The sequence below is a fragment of the Zootoca vivipara genome, chromosome 2 (genome assembly GCF_963506605.1).
Source record: "Zootoca vivipara chromosome 2, rZooViv1.1, whole genome shotgun sequence".
Classification (NCBI taxonomy): domain Eukaryota; kingdom Metazoa; phylum Chordata; class Lepidosauria; order Squamata; family Lacertidae; genus Zootoca; species Zootoca vivipara.
The window spans coordinates 101,677,694-101,696,070 of record NC_083277.1 but is presented as its reverse complement, the minus strand read 5'-3'; the positions used below and the strand labels follow the sequence as shown (position 1 = coordinate 101,696,070).

Genomic DNA, 18,377 nt, shown 5'->3' with positions numbered 1-18,377 from the left:
TAAGACATAGCGATAGGCGCAGCAGCAATGCCGGCCGTGGCAGGAGGAGGGGGGAAAAAATAAGACATCCACTGAAGATTAGTCATAGTGTGTTTTTTGGAGGAAAAATAAATATAAGACGGTGTCTTATTTTCGGAGAGTATTGCTTTCAGTATTGGCTTTGCCAAATGCCCGTTTTGGTACTTTCCCTACATCGGCATCCCCACCTGCATCTGAGATAATGGAATTGGCCTACCTGTACATTGCGGTTGTAAGGATTACTGAGGTATAATGGATTGGACCCAAAGCGATGCAAAATGGAGCACTGCTACCGCAGTGGATTCCCCCCCCCAATCCCTTCCAGTCTCCTGTGTCTCACAAGCAGCCTCACTTGCAGAGTCAGGGCCTGCGCTAGAGTGGAGGCGCTTCAGTGATGGGGATATTACCTGAAATCGGGCAAAAGGACTATCTGCTTCTGCAACTTTGGGTCCAAGTAATGTATGTGCCTTGATCACTTAAGAAAAGCACACAAATGCTTACATATCATCATCATACAGGCAAAGGTAAAGGACCCAGTTAAGTCCAGTCGAATTTGACTGTGGGGTGCGGCGCTCATCTCCGCTTTCAGGCTGAGGGAGCTGGCGTTTGTCCGCAGACAGCATTACTATGGGATTTGACAATGGCTACTGTCACATATAACTCTCAACCAGTAGTCTTCTATCTCTTCAGCCCCAAGACTCACCTTTATCTCAAACATAGGTTTTCTTAACTTTTTTTTTTTATAAAAAACATAGGTTTTCTTAACTTTTTTTTTAAAAAAACACCACGTATATTTGTTTGTTTGGAGGAAGGAAACCTCCAGTTTAGATGTCAGACAAGCTAAACTCTGACTTGTTTCATCAGCGATCAGGGAGGAGTGCTGTCAGAACTTTTGAGCTCAATCACATTAAACCATAGTTTGTTTTAAACGGTGGTTGGATAAGATGCTCATTCTGCACATAGTTCTAAAACATGGCTTAGCATTAAGCATAAATCACTCATGTCCGACTTCCAAGAGACTGTGGTCTACTCCCACTATAAATAAACTGGCAGTGATTTACCAATTGGATTGACCAGAATTGTTGAGCTTTTTGGGGGGGAGGATGAGCCAAAGTTGCTGAGCTTTTTTTTTTTTTAATGCCTGGCATAAATTTGACCACTAGCTCTCCTAAGTCTCCTTCCCTGCCATAGAATAAACCAGGGTTTACGTAAGCCTTGGGCAATCTGGCTGGTATAACTGTTGCTAAATGTTGGTGCTAACCATGGTTAAAAGAAAGACAGTGGTTGTGCTCCAGGGAGAAGGAGCATGGGTTCTTAATGCTGGCTCCCGGCATGGGTGTACCCAGCATGGGGCAGGGGGTGCAGCTGCCCCTCCCTAGAGAAGCAAAAAAAGGGGGGGGAGCTCCCACGCAGCAAAAAAAACAGCCGGCAGCGGAGAGCGGAGTTGCAGTGTTCATCCTCAGTGTGGACCATTCCCTGGGACAGGGAAGGATTGCTGGGTCACCTCTGTTGGTTTTTGCATCGTAAAGGTTCCCTCTAAATCCCTTTCTAGCCAGCAGCTAAATCACTCTAATCCTAGTTTCTTTGTTTCCCTGATCGCCGTGCAGTCCTGTGTTGGGCTGAACTGCTGCTTAAGGGCTTGGCAGTTTGTAGCCAGCAGCTAAATTACCCTAATCCTACCCTACCCTACCCCCTCTTTGTGCATAGCCTCGGGCCCCTTTTATCAGATTTGTTTTGGCAATTGCTCTTTCACCATATGAGAAAGCTGCATATTATTGCGGTACAGGGGGTTGGACTAGATGACCCCCAGGGTCCCATCCAAACTTTGAGGTACTATTCCTGGGTTGACAGGATAATAGTGCTGATAACCCCTATGATGCAGGTTCAATCCCCGTTTGGGCAAGCTGCATATTATTGGTTGGCAGGATAGTAGTGCTGATAAAGCCAAATTTTTGCAGGCCCAATCCCCATATGGGATAGGTGCATGTTCTTGCATTACAGGGGGCAGGACTAGATGACCACCAGGAGGAGATGTAGCTTGGGGGTCGCTTAACACCATAATCTTCAACATTTTCTGAGGGAAAGAGGGGCACCCTACCGTACTCTCTTCCGGTGAGAGTACTCCTTAATTTTCCTACATCTTTAAAAGATGTGGTTATTGAATTCAGTTTTGTTCCCGGGTGAAGAGTTTGTGTAGCACAGTAGTCTGCTTTAACCAGTGTACATGGTGGCAGGACTGTATATGCATTACTATAACCACACAACTGCCGGTTTGTTTAGTCCAGGTACGTAAAAAGGCCGCACCAAACAAACCTCAACATTTTCTTCAAACCCAAGAAAAATGATATTAGTATAAGACATGTAACTAGAATAGAAATTTTAAAAAATCAAGCAAATAATTGTAATAACTACCGTAATAAAACACTGCTATAATTATATATAATAAAATTTTGGTTTCATTCGCCTTTTCCGTGCTGAAATGTCACAAGCTGGATGACCATGGCTTGCCCCCCCCCCCCTAGATTTGTTCCTGGGTACGCCCATGGCTCCTGGTCTCTTTAACTATGGTTAACAGTGAGCCAGAACGGAACCTGCATCTCTGTTTGGCCCTTGTGACTTCTACTTAAACCTGTACCCCTGTTTTGGGACTTCCTACTGGGTAGGAGTCCAACTTCCGTATGGTGGCAGGCTCTCTGTCCCTGGCCTCTACAGCCTGGGAAAAGACATTATTTTCTTATCTCCTGTGGTTCTCAAAGCTGACAAGTGAAATGTATGATGGTGCCCTCTGGTGGCACATGTTTGTCCTCTTCCATTTCTGCTGCAACACGACTGCAAGCAACCTTGCTTTCTGTGCATTCCACCTTGCAGATGTCAAGCCCTCCAACGTACTGATCAACACACTGGGGCAGGTGAAAATGTGTGACTTTGGAATCAGCGGTTACCTCGTGGATTCCGTGGCCAAGACGATGGATGCTGGCTGCAAGCCTTACATGGCAGTAAGTCCAAAATACCGGGGAAAGTTCACTGTACTTCCTGACTCTTTTTACCTGTATGGGGGAAGGTTTTTGTTTCTCCTTTTCAGAAGGGCTTCCACTTGTGCAATGGGATCTCCCCCTCCCCAATTGCTGAAATTGGCCAGGGGAGAGCACCCCCAGACCTGCTGCATGTCCTGGAAGGAGAGGGGGGGGGATCTTTCTGTCTGGCAAGCCAAAGTGCTTTCACTGACAAAACTCCCAGAAGAGTGTGATGTTAAATTCCGCCCCATTATTGCAAGACTGTTTAGATGGACTGTCTCCCTCTGTACTTGCAGGTTGTTGGGCACAAAAACCGAAACAAAAAAAGATATTTTGTGGGTTCATTTTTATTTTTATTTGTTTAGGTTGTCCTTCTCTGCTCTGCTTGCATTCTTAAGCAAACTGGGGCTCCTCCATTTCCCGGGGCCAGTGTGGCAACAGCATTTCAAATGGCCTTTCACCCAGTCCGTTTACACTTGTGTTGGCTCTTTAATTAAAATCGCTTGTGACGAAATAACGTTTTTGTTTATACAGTGGTACCTCTACTTATGAATAACTCTACTTACGAATGTTTCTACTTACAAACGGAGCTCCGTCCGCCATCTTGGATGCGGTTTAGATAGGATTTTTTCTGCCTACGAATTTTTAGATGGGGTTGCTTTGACTTACAATTTTTTTCTCCCAATGCATTCCTATGGGATTCGACTTACGAATGTGCATTTGACTTACGAATGTGCATTTGGAACGCATTAAATTCGTAAGTAGAGGTACCACTGTATAAGAAAATAAGTTGCTTACGGGAGATGCAGGCAGAGGGCCTTCTCGGTAGTGGCACCCGTCCTGTGGAACGCCCTCCCATCAGATGTCAAGTAACTATACAACCTTTAGAAGACATCTGAAGGCAGCCTTGTATAGGGAAGTGTTTAATGCTTTATTATGTTTTTATACACTGGAAGCTGCCCAGAGTGGCTGGGGTAACCCAGTCCGGTGGGGTGGGGTACAATAATAAAATGATGATGATGATGATGAAAGATGGCAGAGCGTGATGAAGGTTCAGTGGGGTGATGGTAGCAAGGGAACCAGCACATATTGATTCTTTTTGCCATCCTGACTTATTTCATAACCAGCGATGTGTTTTTATTTGACTGGCTCCCAGATTCATGCTCCCTGTTATGATGTTGAAGATTAACCAAGCACATCATCTTAACTGGCCTTCCCTGAACGCGGTACCCTCCCAAGTTGGGCTGATAATAGCTTCAGTCCCAAACATCTGGAGGGCACCAAGTTGGGGAAGGCTACTCTTAACAAAAATCAGATTAAGACAGCAGTTACACACTGAATACACCTTCATTCATTTGCATGTATACAAGAAGTCGAGAGAGTCTTCTTTCCCCATCAGCTGAGGGATTTACAACTTGGGCAACTAAATATAATACAATATGTGTTCTATCTCTTCTTCCCACCCCCCCACCCCCAGCCTGAAAGAATCAACCCAGAACTAAACCAAAAGGGATACAGCGTCAAATCCGATATTTGGAGTCTGGGAATCACTATGGTAAGAGTTTACACAGGAAGGCCTGATGGATTGTGTCTACTGAAGAGAGTTTTGGCTGTTCGGCCTTGTTCCACACGTAAAATATTTTGCAATCTGAGGCTGATTGTGATTAACAAAATGCCTGAATACAGCTCAGGCCTTTAGCCTTCAATGCAGTGAAGACATGGTGAGCTCGAAATGTGTCCATGTTTAAATGCAGGACATTCTGTGAGAGGAAAGATAGCAATTTCACTGTTTTAAGTTCGCCACTGTACTTACAGAGCCCACTGGGGTATACAGCGGTCACGGGGGTTACGTGAGAGCAGGAGAAATGTGTTTTGACTGCTTTTGCCTCTTTACATGGGCATCTGTCATGGATGCTTTAGCTGAAATTCCTGCATTGCATGAGGTTGGATTAGGCAACCTAGCTTGGGGTCTCTTCCAACTCTACAATTCTATGATTCTATTATTTTATTGAGGCTGGAAAGAGCTGTGAGTCCAGAACAGTAGCCTTCAATCTTTTTTTCAAAAACAAGACCCATGACTCTTAGTTTAAATGCGTGCATTTTTGTATTCCATTCTATGCCATATATTTGTCTGGCAGGTATGTGTGTGTGAGTGAGTGAGTGACAGAGAACACTATTACGGATAAGGCATATAGCAGTGGTTTTCAGCCTTTTTCTTTTTAAGGGGACCCTTTCCTTAGGCACAGTCTACTGGGGAACACATGTTGCAGAAAACTGGGGGGAATATGAACATCCTTCACCAACCCACCACGTGTTTCGGACTACAAATCCCATCATCCCTGACAATTGCCCATGCTGGCTGGGGCTGATGGGAGATGTTGTCTAGGAGTGTAGTCCAAGATACCCGGAGAGCAAGAGAGATGGGGAGGGGGGGAGATGGTTCTAGGGCAGTGATGGGCAACCTTTTGAGCTTGGTGTGTCAATATTCGCCAAAAAACTGAGCATAACTCGGGTGGTGTGTCACTTCGAGACAAAAAACCATAATTTTGCGATATTTATAGTTTAAATAACAAAAATGTGTAATTGTAATATATAACTGTATTTAATAAACCAAAAACTAATTATTTAACCAAACCAAGCCAAAACCCCCTTATTTATCACAAAGTGCCCAGAGTTGTTGAGCTTTTTGGAGGGAGCTGCTGACCAAAGTTTTGGAGGTTTTTTTGGGGGGTGCAAAAGTTGCTTTACTTTTTTTGGGGGGTGCCCCAAAGCTGCTGCGCTTTGGGGGGGAGAGAACAGAAATAAATGACAAATAATACCTTTGCTGGAACTAACACGCAGCACTGCCATAGTCTGCCAAAGCGCCAAAAAACCCAGCACAGAACGGGTAAAAAAACGAATGCGGTTACACCCATCATACTCTGCCAAAGCACCAGAAAAAACAACAACACAGAAAGGGTTAAAAAACCAATCTCTGGCTACCAGCAACAGTGGAGACAAGCTCTATTGGAGACAAGCTGTAGGAGGAGTGGAATAACAAATGGGGGGGGAAAACAACAACAACAGTGCAAATCGGCTGATGGGGTGCGTGCCAGCAGTGAGGGCTCTGCATGTCACGTCTGACACGCGTGTCATAGGTTCACCATCACTGTTCTAGGGCATGCGTTCCTTTCAGGTGGGGTACAGGCCTATTGAGCCTTATCACCACCACATGTGATTTGAGAGTGTGCCATGGCACAAACACAACGTCCCAAGTTGTTGCTGATCGCCAGGGATGATCTGTAGTTGCAAGTAAGCAGACTTTTGAGGAAACTTGCCCACCAGGACTAACCTTCTCATTGAGGAGCCCCTGATACACTTCTTGAAAACTTGGAGATTTCCCCCCCCCCCCAATGCATTTTGAGAGCCACTGGCGTGAAGAAACACCTAATTGGAGCAGTTCACTTTTCCCCCTTTTCTGGATTTAAAAAGCCCAAAACGCTAGTGGAGTTTTAATGTTGAAAAGCTGCACGGGTGGATTTTATTTTATTTTCCATCTTCAATTTTGCTTCCCGCCCTCCCTTCTCCAGCTGACCTCTTGCGGACCTGAAGCTGTGCCTTCTCGTTTTGTTTGTAGAGGTGCTAATCCCCCCCCAGAAGTGTTTTCACTTTGCGTGGGTATCTGAGCTTCCCTTGACAACGTTCAAAAGACATCAGATGAATTGTGCTAAGAACCGCAGGCAGAAACAGGTCAGAAGGAAAGCCAGGCTGCCAGGAGAGACGCCTAGATTTCCGGATGTAGTGTCAGTTTGTATGCCGCCAGTGGCAGCCTGTTTTCTAGAGCAACCAAGTCGGCAGCTTTGAGCATCCTTGGGATTGATCAGTTTTTAAACTCGGGACTGGCTTCCTTTAAAAAACAACAACAACTAAAGCAGACTGGTTTGGGTAGGCAGGTGAATTTCAGCACGTACAAGCGTTCCGCAGCCTCTTTTAAAACAGTGCTTCCGATAAATGCTAATGCAGCTAGGCACCAATGTGCATGCGTAGGTTGTTTATCTGAAAGGAACCTGATGCCCTGCAGTCATAATCTGTCTCCATACTTGCTCAACTGGCACCATGCCTTCTGCAGGGAATCAAGAGCATTCAGAGCAAACCGACAGCTTCTTTTGGCAAGCTGGGATCATTCTCCAGGGAACGACGAGTCCCCTCTGGTTGCAACAGTCCCGGTGGGTAGGGAATGGGGAGGGAGAGGCCGGGAGGGCAGAGAGCATACCTTCCCCTGGCATCCTGCATTCTCCAGGGAAGGCTGTGGGTACGTGGCGCAAACCAGCTGAACTGGCCTCACATGCTGCTACTTTTAAATATTCCCAGAAACATTCCGTCTCCAGGGATTCGCACAGGCTGTGCCTTCCAGAGGTGCCAAATGAGCCCAGGGTTTCTAAGGGGGGAAAGAAAAGAGGGAGCAGAAGCCGTTAGAGGAGGTCCGGTGCCATTGCGGGGCCATGCCTGCAGATGGCAGCAAAAGCTATGGTTGTTAGGGAAACGGAACAGTGTTGTTTGCCTCCTGACTGTACTTTTTGGATAAGGTACCTTAAAAAACAAACAAACAAACAAACAAACAAACAAGAGCCTAAGAAAGTGATCTTGACGTCTCTCCATCTTCTCTCCACGCCCAGATTGAACTGGCAATTTTGCGGTTTCCGTACGAGTCCTGGGGGACGCCATTCCAGCAGCTCAAACAGGTGGTGGAAGAGCCATCGCCTCAGCTCCCAGACACCTTCTCAGCAGAGTTTGTTGATTTTACCTCACAGTGGTAAGCGTTAGACATTTTGGGGGTGGGTGGGGGTGGGATGGGGCGGGGACCCCATAAGACCCCAACCTAACTTTTGAGCCTGCTCCCAAACTCAAGCAGTCAACAGGAGTGGGGGGCGGGAGAGGCAAGCCTGTGGCTTTCCAAATGTTGTTGGATTCCTAGCTGCCATCAGCCTCTGCCAGCATAAGCAACGGCCAGGTATTATGGATACATTTAATCACCTTCCAAGCAAGCATCTCAAGGCAGTGTATCACTTAAAAACAACAACAACCAGTTAGAAACACAAGAAGGAACCAATACACTTAAAGGAAGACTAAATCCATACCACGTAGACCCTTGTGGGTGATAGGAACTGTAATCCAACAACATTGGAGGTTCCTCTAACGCTGACTTACTTTATTGTTGTTTGTGTGCACCAAATGCTGTTGAAGACCTTTGCGGGCTCACCAGGCACTTGCTTGGTTTTAATACCGAAAGGAAAGATACCAAGAACTCTGGCCAGAAATTTCAATGCTAGGAATAAATCCTACTCACGAGTTGCAGTCAAATAAAAGTATGTATTCTAGTAAGAAGAGCAGATTTCAACAGAACACGAAAATAGCTTCAAGCTCAAAAGAGCATATGCAGCTTCAAATGAGTATTACAACTAGAAATCACAAAAATGTGTGTACATAATAATACATTACGATGTAAAGACACAAAAGATATCAATTAACAATGGCAGTAAATATCAGACCGATTCCAAAAGTGTTCTAAAGGGTCGTTTTATATAGAGCCGAAGTGCCGAATCGATTCAGGAAAAAAACCCAGGACAGGGCCCTGTTTCGATGTGGACGCCTTCGTCAGCTGATAATATCAAATAATACATAGATTACATCAACATTCTAAATTGGCATGTCTTAAATTTTGCAATATCACATAGCATTTTATAGCAAAGGAACCAACGTATTATTTGGTTTAGAACACTTTTGGAATCGGTCTGATCTTTCCTGCCATTGTTAATTGATATCTTTTGTGTCTTTACATTGTAATATATTGTTATGGACACACATTTTTGTGATTTCTAGTTGTAATACTCATTTGAAGCTACATATGCTCTTGTGAGCTTGAAGCTATTTTCGTGTTCTGTTGAAATCTGCTATTCTTACTAGAATACACACTTTTATTTGACTGCAATTCGTGAGTAGGATTTATTCCTAGCATTGAAATTTCTGGCCAGAGTTCTTGGTATCTTTCCTTTTTGTTTTAATACTGAGCTTTCAGTAGAATTTGACTGGTTTTACTGTGATTTCTTTTATTTTGGAGTATATCAATCTGTCTGTCTGTGTGTATATTGTTATGCATGCACGCGCGCGAACACACACACACACACACACACACACACACACACACACATGTATGCATATAAATGCATACACATAATTTAAAAGTATTAGTTCTGCACCACCCTTCATTTCAGGATAGTTTGCAGTAACAAAATAATGTCTACATTAAAACTATTTCAATAAATACATAAATCAAATGCACTACCTTATTAGTTTATTTATTTTTTAATAAAGAAGAATTACATGCTGCCTTTTTCGCTCTTAAGAAAAAGGTACAAAGGCAGTTTGCAGCTATAAGGGTCAAAAACACTGGGTTGGGGCCAGAATTCACACTACAGTAAAGGAGAAAAAACAAAACAGTAACTTGAATCAGATTCAAAATGCATTAAAATTCTGCTGCAACAACAACAACAAATGGGCCCCACTGCTCGTCCCAAATGACCAGCTCTGGTGTAGCTGAACTGAACTTGCTTTTGTCCCCCTGGGTGAAATTTTAAATTGTAAGCTCATTGGGGCAGGAGCCAGTCACCTTTTACTTTATAGAGTAAAATATACCCATGCTTGTGGGGTAAACCACACCTTGTCCCCAGAATTCATCTTATCAGTTAAAATCTTTGCAGGATTGAGGTTATGACAGGTATAAGAAGCCCATCCCTCCTTGAAAATTTGTCACAAATATCCATAAAATGCTGTAGGAGGAGGTAGGGATAATTATTTTAGTCCACTACTTGCTTTTTTAAAAATAAATAAATAAATAAATAAATAAGCCAGTTTAATTACTCAGCAGATGCTTGCCTTTGGCTGCTATGGCACGATCACGATACTTGCTCTGGAAGTAGCTGCTCCATTGTTTTGAAAACAGGCAGAAGCTCTCAAGGGAATCCAGGCAAGGTGCATATGTGAGCCTGGTCTTTACGTCAGCCGCCTCTACTTCCACTGCCTTCTTCCTGAGCCAAGACACGTGTGTCTGAGTGAACTTTCCTCAAGGACTTTTTCCTGTAGCTTTCAGGAAATGTCACATTGACCTCCCAGTGGTCTATGTGGGAAGTGACACAGTGTGTCAGAGTTCTGGTCCTTTACTTCTCTGGGGCAAGATGTGAAACACCATTGTGCCGAGGCAGATCGCATGTGGAGATGGACCTGCGAAGTAGATGGGAGTGTGAGGAGAAGAGAAAGGACCGTTGAGATAGAGCAGTGTAGAGTCTTAGGTTCCTGCAGGCTGCCTAAAAAGATTGGAGCTCTTTTTGTGACATATAAATGGGCGCTGTTTTACTTCATTGTTCCACAGTGGCCTTTTTTGAGCCATTTAGTCCTCACACTGTAAGTTTGTTCTTACAGACGGCCAAACGTGCCATCCCATCTAGCACCTTCAGTTTACATCTTGCATCTTCAGTTTACCCCTATCTTTCCTTCTGCCTTCTTATTGCTACTTTCATCCAAATCCCCCCCCTCTCTCTCTCTCTCTGTGTGTGTGTGTGTGTGTGTGTGTGTGTGTGAGAGAGAGAGAGAGAGAGAGAGAAATACATTTAAATTCTACAAAAAAGCACCCTAGGTTCATAGTTAAGTTATGAAAAGTTTATGGGAAAGGAATAAATTAGCAGGAGAATATGAAATTTCCTCATGGCCAGCTTGGATAGGGTTCGATGCTAGGTTTTTTTAAAATTAAAATAATTTAATTTAAAAAACCCAACAGTTTTGGACATACACACTCTCTCCTGTCAGTTTGGATAAGCAAAGACATGGTGTGTGTATGTATATATGCACACACGAAAGAATCATAGGGTTTTGTTATATCACACAGTATAAGAGTTTCCGTAAACCTGAGCTCTGAGATGATGCAGCGAGAGATGGGCAGGAAATATCCCTTCTGTAAGCATCCTTCACTTCCCCCCTAACCCCCCCCCCCGCAAATCCCAGAAGAGGGATGTGTGTTTGCTATAGCCCGATGATCACACTTTTGTTTCTCTCAGTGTGACACTTTACACCTCCTTCCCCTCTCTGCTAAAGCATACGTACGTGTGGAGATCTTTTTTCAAGTCACTCCAAGCATCTTCCCCATAAATACTCTGCCAGGAAGTGAGTTGCTATTACATCCTGTCTTCAAAGCTATTTTCTGCTGCAGGGAGACCGGAATAAATGGATCTTTTTTACCCTTCCATCTCGCCCGTTCAAGTCGCAGACAAACTTTCCCAGCCACCCATTGTAGTAATAATAGCTATTTGCAGAAAGGATGAAGCATGCCAAGCTGGCCTGTCTTGGCAATGGGTGAAGCAGATCAAAGGTGATGGGAAGGTAGAACAGCCCACAGTGTTGTGTACAGCTGATAAATGAATATTATATGTGCTCATCTCTTTGGGGGGTGGAGGTGGGAATGTCTGGGGAGGCTCATCTACAAGTAAGTATTGGTTTTATGCCTGTTCAGCTGTCCTGGTGCCCTGCAAAGTATCCTGGGAATTGAAGTTTGGCGAGGGCACCGAAACAGCTTGTCACCAGCTGTGCAGAATTTAAAGTTTGCCTTGGAATCCCAATCACCCTTAAGTCACCATACAAATGATCTGCCCAAAGGGCTCCTCCCGTGATTGCCAGAGAGCAGGGCAGAACAGCTTCTCCTGGCGTCTTCTCCAAGGTCTGCAGTTTTAAGGGAAGTTTAAGCATGGGAATTAATGCAGGAGGGGGTCGGGACGGAATTCTGTGTGCATAGCTCTCTACATGCATAGGCAGGCATCTCTGGGATGATGCATGATCTAGTTACATGTGTGGGTGGACATCAGTTGTTATCACTTTGGTTCCATTTCTGGTGTCCTTTAGTGCTGAGACTGGTGCAGAGCAAGTCCCATCACCCTCCTTTACAGGGACACAGATAATTCCTTGTGTTTTCACAGGCAAGTTGGCTGTTTGCTTCTATTGGTTGAAACACACCTATAGCTTTCTTTCTTTCTTTTTCTCTCTCTACCCCCACTCCCCTTCAAGCTTGAAGAAGAATTCCAAAGAGAGGCCAACATACCCTGAACTAATGGTGAGTTTGTAGTTGCAACAGATCCAGGTGCAGTACAGTGGTACCTCTACTTACGAATTTAATGCGTTCTGAACGCACATTTGTAAGTCGAAAAAAAATTGTAAGTCGAATGCCATAGGAATGCATTGAGAGAAAAAATTCGTAAGTCGAAGCAACCCTATCTAAAAATTCGTAAGTAGAAAAAATCCTATCTAAACCGCAGCCAAGATGGCGGACGGAGCTCCATTCGTCAGTAGAAACATTCGTAAGTAGAGTTATTCGTAAGTAGAGGTACCACTGTACAGGCAAAAAACACAAGTTTTGGTTCTGACAACTTGTCGTTGCAGATGCTCATTCTGAGAATTGGTTTGGTTTTTTCCTCTGGGTGGACGGAAACCCACAAATGTTAGCGTTCTTTTATGTTATCTGAATCATGTTTTGAGCCAATAGCTTACCTTAGGAAGTCTGAATCCAGCGGCTGCCTTAAGTCCCAAACCCACACATTACTCAGGGAGGTGCAGAATGGGTGAATTTGTACTGGAATTCACAAAGATCAAATTCATTAAGTAGCCTTAATCAGCACTACTGTTTCTGCCGGATGGAAACTCAAGAACCAATTAGGGTTGCCATATTTCAAAAAGTGAAAATCTGGACACAAAAGTTGTTGAGCTTTTCCTGGACATTTCAGCAATTTCTGCCCGGATGTTGCTAAGAAGGGCCCTGCAGTTTGGAGGGAGATGACTGTAGTTTTTCTTTCTGAAGGGGCTTTTATACAAATATACAAGCTGCTATTACTGCATGGGATCCATTGTTACGGTAGAGAAGTTGCAGTTCCTTTTCTCTTCTGTGACCTGCACCCATGAATCACTATATCAACTGTAGTAAAGACTACATGAATTTCCAAAAACTTTTGCGGCAACCACCACCATGTCTTGCTCACCTCTGTGAAGTCCCTGGGGAAGGGAGGTGGGGACTTCTGGCAACGATTTCAACCCTCACATCCATGTATGTGTATAATATAGCAGTACACATTTCCTTCTTAATGCTGATGAAATTCTGAGATGCTCCCAAGCCTGCCACCTTGTTTTGACTCTTACTAAATGGTGGTTCTGGTATCCAAGTTTATGAACCATTATCCTCTTCTTTTCTTGTAAAAGAAATTTGTATAAGTAATTCCTAGGAACAACAACAAGCAACAACAATAACAAGCAACACAGCATCAGCTTACTATACTTTTATTAATTTGCTGGTGAAGGTTTATCATTGAAACAGTTTGTTATCCTGGAAGAACTGTACTGTCTTCTGCTGTACTTGGAGCACCCAGTTGCGACATTTGGAGCACCTATCACCTCACGTTTGTAGGACATTGTAGGACATTGACTATGGACATTGACTAAGGCATTCTGCCTCCATATCAGAGATCTCTGACAATGACTTACCACTCCTGCCATTCCTGTTCATGGAACGTTTACAGTGGGACCTCGACTTACAAATTTAATCCGTTCCGAATGCACACTCGTAGGTCGAAAACTTCATAAGTCGAGTTTCCCATAGGAAACACGGTTTCCCATAGGAATGCATTGGAAATAGAAAAATTCGTAAGTCGAGGAAACCCCATCTAGCCGCGAACGGGTTTTCCGTTCGGATGTCGGATAAATCGTAAGCGCGCAGCCACTTTTTCCGCTCGTAACTCGGAAACGTCGGAGGTCGAATAGCTCGTAAGTCGAGGTCCCACTGTATTTGATTCTTATTATTCTTTGTGACTCCATGCACATATTGTATGTCTTCTGTTTATGAATTTTGAAACAGTATAGTGTTATAAAAATATTGCCAGTATATTATTAGCCAACGTGTTGCTTGTTGTTGTTCAGAATGTTCTGTTTTGCAACACGGGGTTTTCTTTGGTGGGTTCAAGCCCCACGCCGGGCAAAAGATTCCTGCATTGCAAGGGGTTGGACTGGATTAACCGGGTGGTTCCCTTCCAACTCCACCATTCCGTGATCCTATGTACCTTTCATTAACAGCTTTTTAGGTGGAGAAAGGTCTCGATTTATTGGCTCTTGTTTAAAAATGTACCATAGGTGCATTTATATAATTTACCCCCCACCCGCTTCCAAATCACACAGCGGTGTTTTTTTCACGTGGCTTTTTAGCACGCACTGGGTTCGCCAGGGTGGAAGTGAGGAAAGGCATGTGCTTCAGCCAAGCTCTGGTTGGCAGCTCTGCACATTTCTATTGAATTAGGATATTGGATCACCTCTGAAATCTATCTCAGCATTGTGGTATTTTATGGCTGACATTATTGTTGTAAGGTCCTGTGGTTTGGGCATTCCCCTCCCTAACCCTTTTCACTTTCCCATGGCAGTAGACATTGCGGTCCTGGAATGGGCTTGTCTTTTAAGGCTGAGGCTGCTTCTCTTCTGCTTTCCTACGTCGTTGAGGTTTCAAGTGGAAAATGAGAGGATGACTCGGGCACGGCTAGAGAGCTAATTTTCTTACTTACTTACGCTTTGCTTTATATTACCGCCGTGGTTTCCAAAAGGCATCCTGGGGAACCCTGGGGTTCCTTGGAAGCTGATTGGAGGTTTCACTTGGGACAATAACGTCCATGGCAGACTAAGCTTCCTTCAAAGACAGATTGGCCAAAAGGGTGTTCGTTAGGCTGGGCAACAGGCCCAAGTGTCCAGCCTGAAAACAAAGACAAATTCTTCACCCCAGAATCCTTTGCAACATAAGCCAGTTCCATGAGACAGGAAATTGCAGGAGGCTGAAAGTTTGAAAACTCGTCGTTTTCCTCATAGTTTTTTTTTTTTTTTACTTTTCGGACATTGATGTTCAGATTTTCATCTGGCTGGTTACCATGAAGTTCTTAATATTAGTGGCAGGATCCCATATACAGTCATACCTCGGTTTAAGTATACTTCGGTTTGAGTACTTTCAGTTTAAGTACTCCACGGACCTGTCTGGAACGGATTAATCCACTTTCCATTACTTTCAATGGGAAAGTTCGCTTCAGGTTAAGTACAGACTTCCGGAACCAATTACACTCATACTTCGGGTTAAGTATGCTTCAGGTTGAGTACTCCTTGGACCCATCTGGATCGCATTCATCCACTTTCCATTACTTTCAATGGGAAAGTTAGCTTCAGATTAAGTACGCTTCAGGTTAAGTACAGACTTTCAGAAACTATTGTGTACTTAAACCGAGGTACCACTGTATTTGACCACCTTTTCCCAGGCCTCATCTCCAGCTGGAGAGAATGAGTGTTGCTCCTTCTCCCTCCCTCACACCCTCAATTCCATTTGCTGATGATGCTCTACTCACATGCTGGGGTACCATGTTAGCTATACCCACTGCTCTGCATTGCCTGGGTTCAGGGGAACACCTCTTCTGAGCATGGGAACACTGTCCCATTCCTACAGGGCTGGTTTACACATTGCTCCAACATGTACAGTGTGGCACAAGAATATTCCTGCTTAAACACACCTCAACACTTCGGACATTTAGTATGAATTAAGCTCTATCGGTGTACTGTTGAGTTGTTGTGTGTACTGTTGTGTTGTTGTATATTGCATGCAAGTAGGCTCCCACACACATGATTTCTTGTTGCATATATGTTGCATGGGGAGAGATTACTGGCAGACACCCCAGTCCATACATAATGGCCACTTTATGGAGTTTCATCTGACCCCACCATGTGCCATGCACATACTTGCAAATGTTTTGTTTCGCTGTACAGTGGTGCCTCGCTAGACAAAATTAATTCGTTCCACGGGTCTTTTCTTATAGCGAAAAATTCGTCTAGCAAATCCCATAGGAATGCATTTTTTGTATTTTTTTTGCCCATAGGAGCGCATTAATTGAATTTCAATGCATTCCTAGGGGAAACTGCGATTCGCTAGACGAATTTTTCGTAAAACGCATTCGTCTAGCGAGGCAAGCTCCGCTCGAAAAATCCTTTCGTTAAGCAGAAATTTCATTAAGCAGGGCATTCGTTAAGTGAGGCACCACTGTACTTATTTACTTGCTTTTATCCTGTATTTTATTCTGCGAACTGCCCTGAGATCTTATGATGAAGGGCAAAATATAAATCTAATTATACATACGCACATACTTGCGTTTGAGCCAGCCCTAAATAATTCTGAGACGGGATTTAGATGAATAGATTCTTCTCTCAACTCAACCCTGGTGTGACTGGAGCTACAATGCATAATCTAGGAGCCAGACAGAGAGAGATCATATATGAGAGTCACACCTCATACCACATAGGAATGTCCCCCGGCTCCCGCAAACCCTTTGTATTTAAAACTCATTTGCTCATTGACTGAAATACTTTGGAAATCTCTTTTAAGAGACCAGGTGGGTCTGCGTTCATTTTTGACGACCTTTGCAAGTCTTTCCTCACAAAGGAAGCCCTCTCTGAGTTGAGTCCACTGTAGTGGTTAGGGAGGAGCATATTCCAGTCCTTCCTGAACTTTGAACTTCCAGTTTTAACATCCTTCTTTTTCAATCTTGGCTTTGCTTATCTGTAAAAATTGTATTGAATACACAATGGGATTATTGTGATAATTAATGAGAGAGAGAGAGAGAGAGAGAGAGATGAAAAGCACTTCCCACACAAGAAAGACGTTAGGAATCTTTCGCTTCTTGTTCTTTTAAATCTTTATGGAAGTTTTTGTTGGTGAGTTGTGTCCAGTTCAGTGGTACAGTGGGACCTCGACTTACGAATTTAATGCGTTCCGAATGCACACTCGTAGGTCAAAAACTTCGTAAGTTGAGTTTCCCATAGGAAACGTGGTTTCCCACAGGAATGCATTGGAAACGAAAAAATTCGTAAGTTGAGGAAACCGCATCTAGCTGTGAACGGGTTTTCCGTTCAGATGTCGGAAAAATCATAAGCGCGCGGCCACTTTTTCCGCTCGTAACTCGAAAACATTGGATGTCGAATAGCTCGTAAGTCGAGGTCCTACTGTATTTATTTCTTGTTTCAATAGCTCTCAATTGCTTTTCAAGGTAAGCTTTTCTTTGATAGCCCTGACAGAATTCTGATTGCCATTTTAGCAATAATATTGTATCCAGCGCATTTATATTTGACCATGGGTGGGGAGGACATCTGTATTTTGCTGTGGAGACATGGGTTGCCTTTGGATCCCACACTAAGCCATAAACCATGGGTGAGCAAATCCGTCTCTGCATGAGCTCCCTGCTCTGCTATTTCCTGTGGCCAGCAGAAAAACAAACCAAAGGGGGGCTGGCTGAGCATTACACCCAAACCAGCCCTCCCCAAGAAGCCACAATTGGGAACCTTGGCTTCCTATTGTGGTTTGTTTGCAGCAAAACTGACCGGGGACAGTGGTTGGGATGTAAGCTAAGCCGACCAATTTCATGGCTTGTTTCTGCATTGGAGAAAGAGAGGCTCATGCACAAACCCACCCGGTTAACCATGGTTGATGGCTCGGTGCTGCATCTGAATGTGTCCCACGGCCCACTGTCGTCATCACCCTGCTTGGGAATTACCGTGGTCCTTTTTATAGGTGATGTAGGGAAATCTAGGGTTCCTGTAAGAGGTGTAATGGAAGGTTTTGACATGTTTCCCCTCTCCTCACCGGTTCTCTCCCGCTTTCCCTTTCAGCAACACAGTTTCTTCACCCTGCACGAATCCAAAGAGACAGACGTGGCATCTTTTGTCAAACTCATCCTGGGGAACTGAGAAATGGACTTGTACATGATTTTACCCTTCTGTGGACTGGTGGGCTTTAGGAGGAGGGGCACATGGCAGGGCAGCCCTCATCGGAGAACCAGTAGGAGAACCTGCCACTGGCCAATTTTTGTTTGTTTTTTAATTATTATTATTATTAATATTATTATTATTGCTAAAGTCCTATCATCATCCTCTTGAAGGTTTTTTTTTTTTTAAAGGGTTCCTTGGTAACCATAGTGACTTAGAATGAACTGGTTAGTGAAATGAATTTTAATAAGGTTGTCAACTGTAAACGAACAAAAATTTAATAGAGTGATTGAAATGACGACAGTCGCAAGTTCTGTTAGCGTCGCCTCAGTCCCCCCCCCCGCCTTCTCATGTTCCCTGTCAAACCAGATTTGCTTTCGTTTATGGTAATAGGTGCTACGGTAGTTATGAAGTTCTATATGTAGAGTTATATTTTGTCCCTACCATTGTTTTAATATTTATGTTAAGTGCTTGATTTTAATAGAACCTTTTTTTTTGTTCTTA

General features: G+C 43.8%; 1 protein-coding gene across 1 annotated transcript in view; it reads left to right on the top strand.

Annotated features, from left to right (window-relative positions):
* MAP2K6 (mitogen-activated protein kinase kinase 6) overlaps nt 1-18,171 on the top strand; it is a 79,026-nt gene extending 60,855 nt beyond the window's left edge. The window contains exons 8-12 of the mRNA XM_035104067.2: nt 2,887-3,014; nt 4,510-4,587; nt 7,688-7,824; nt 12,120-12,165; nt 17,778-18,171. Of these exons, the coding sequence (XP_034959958.1) occupies nt 2,887-3,014; nt 4,510-4,587; nt 7,688-7,824; nt 12,120-12,165; nt 17,778-17,855 (467 nt within the window). The 3' untranslated portion in view covers nt 17,856-18,171. The remainder of the gene's footprint in view (nt 1-2,886; nt 3,015-4,509; nt 4,588-7,687; nt 7,825-12,119; nt 12,166-17,777) is intronic.
* Nucleotides 18,172-18,377: the final 206 nt, after the last annotated feature.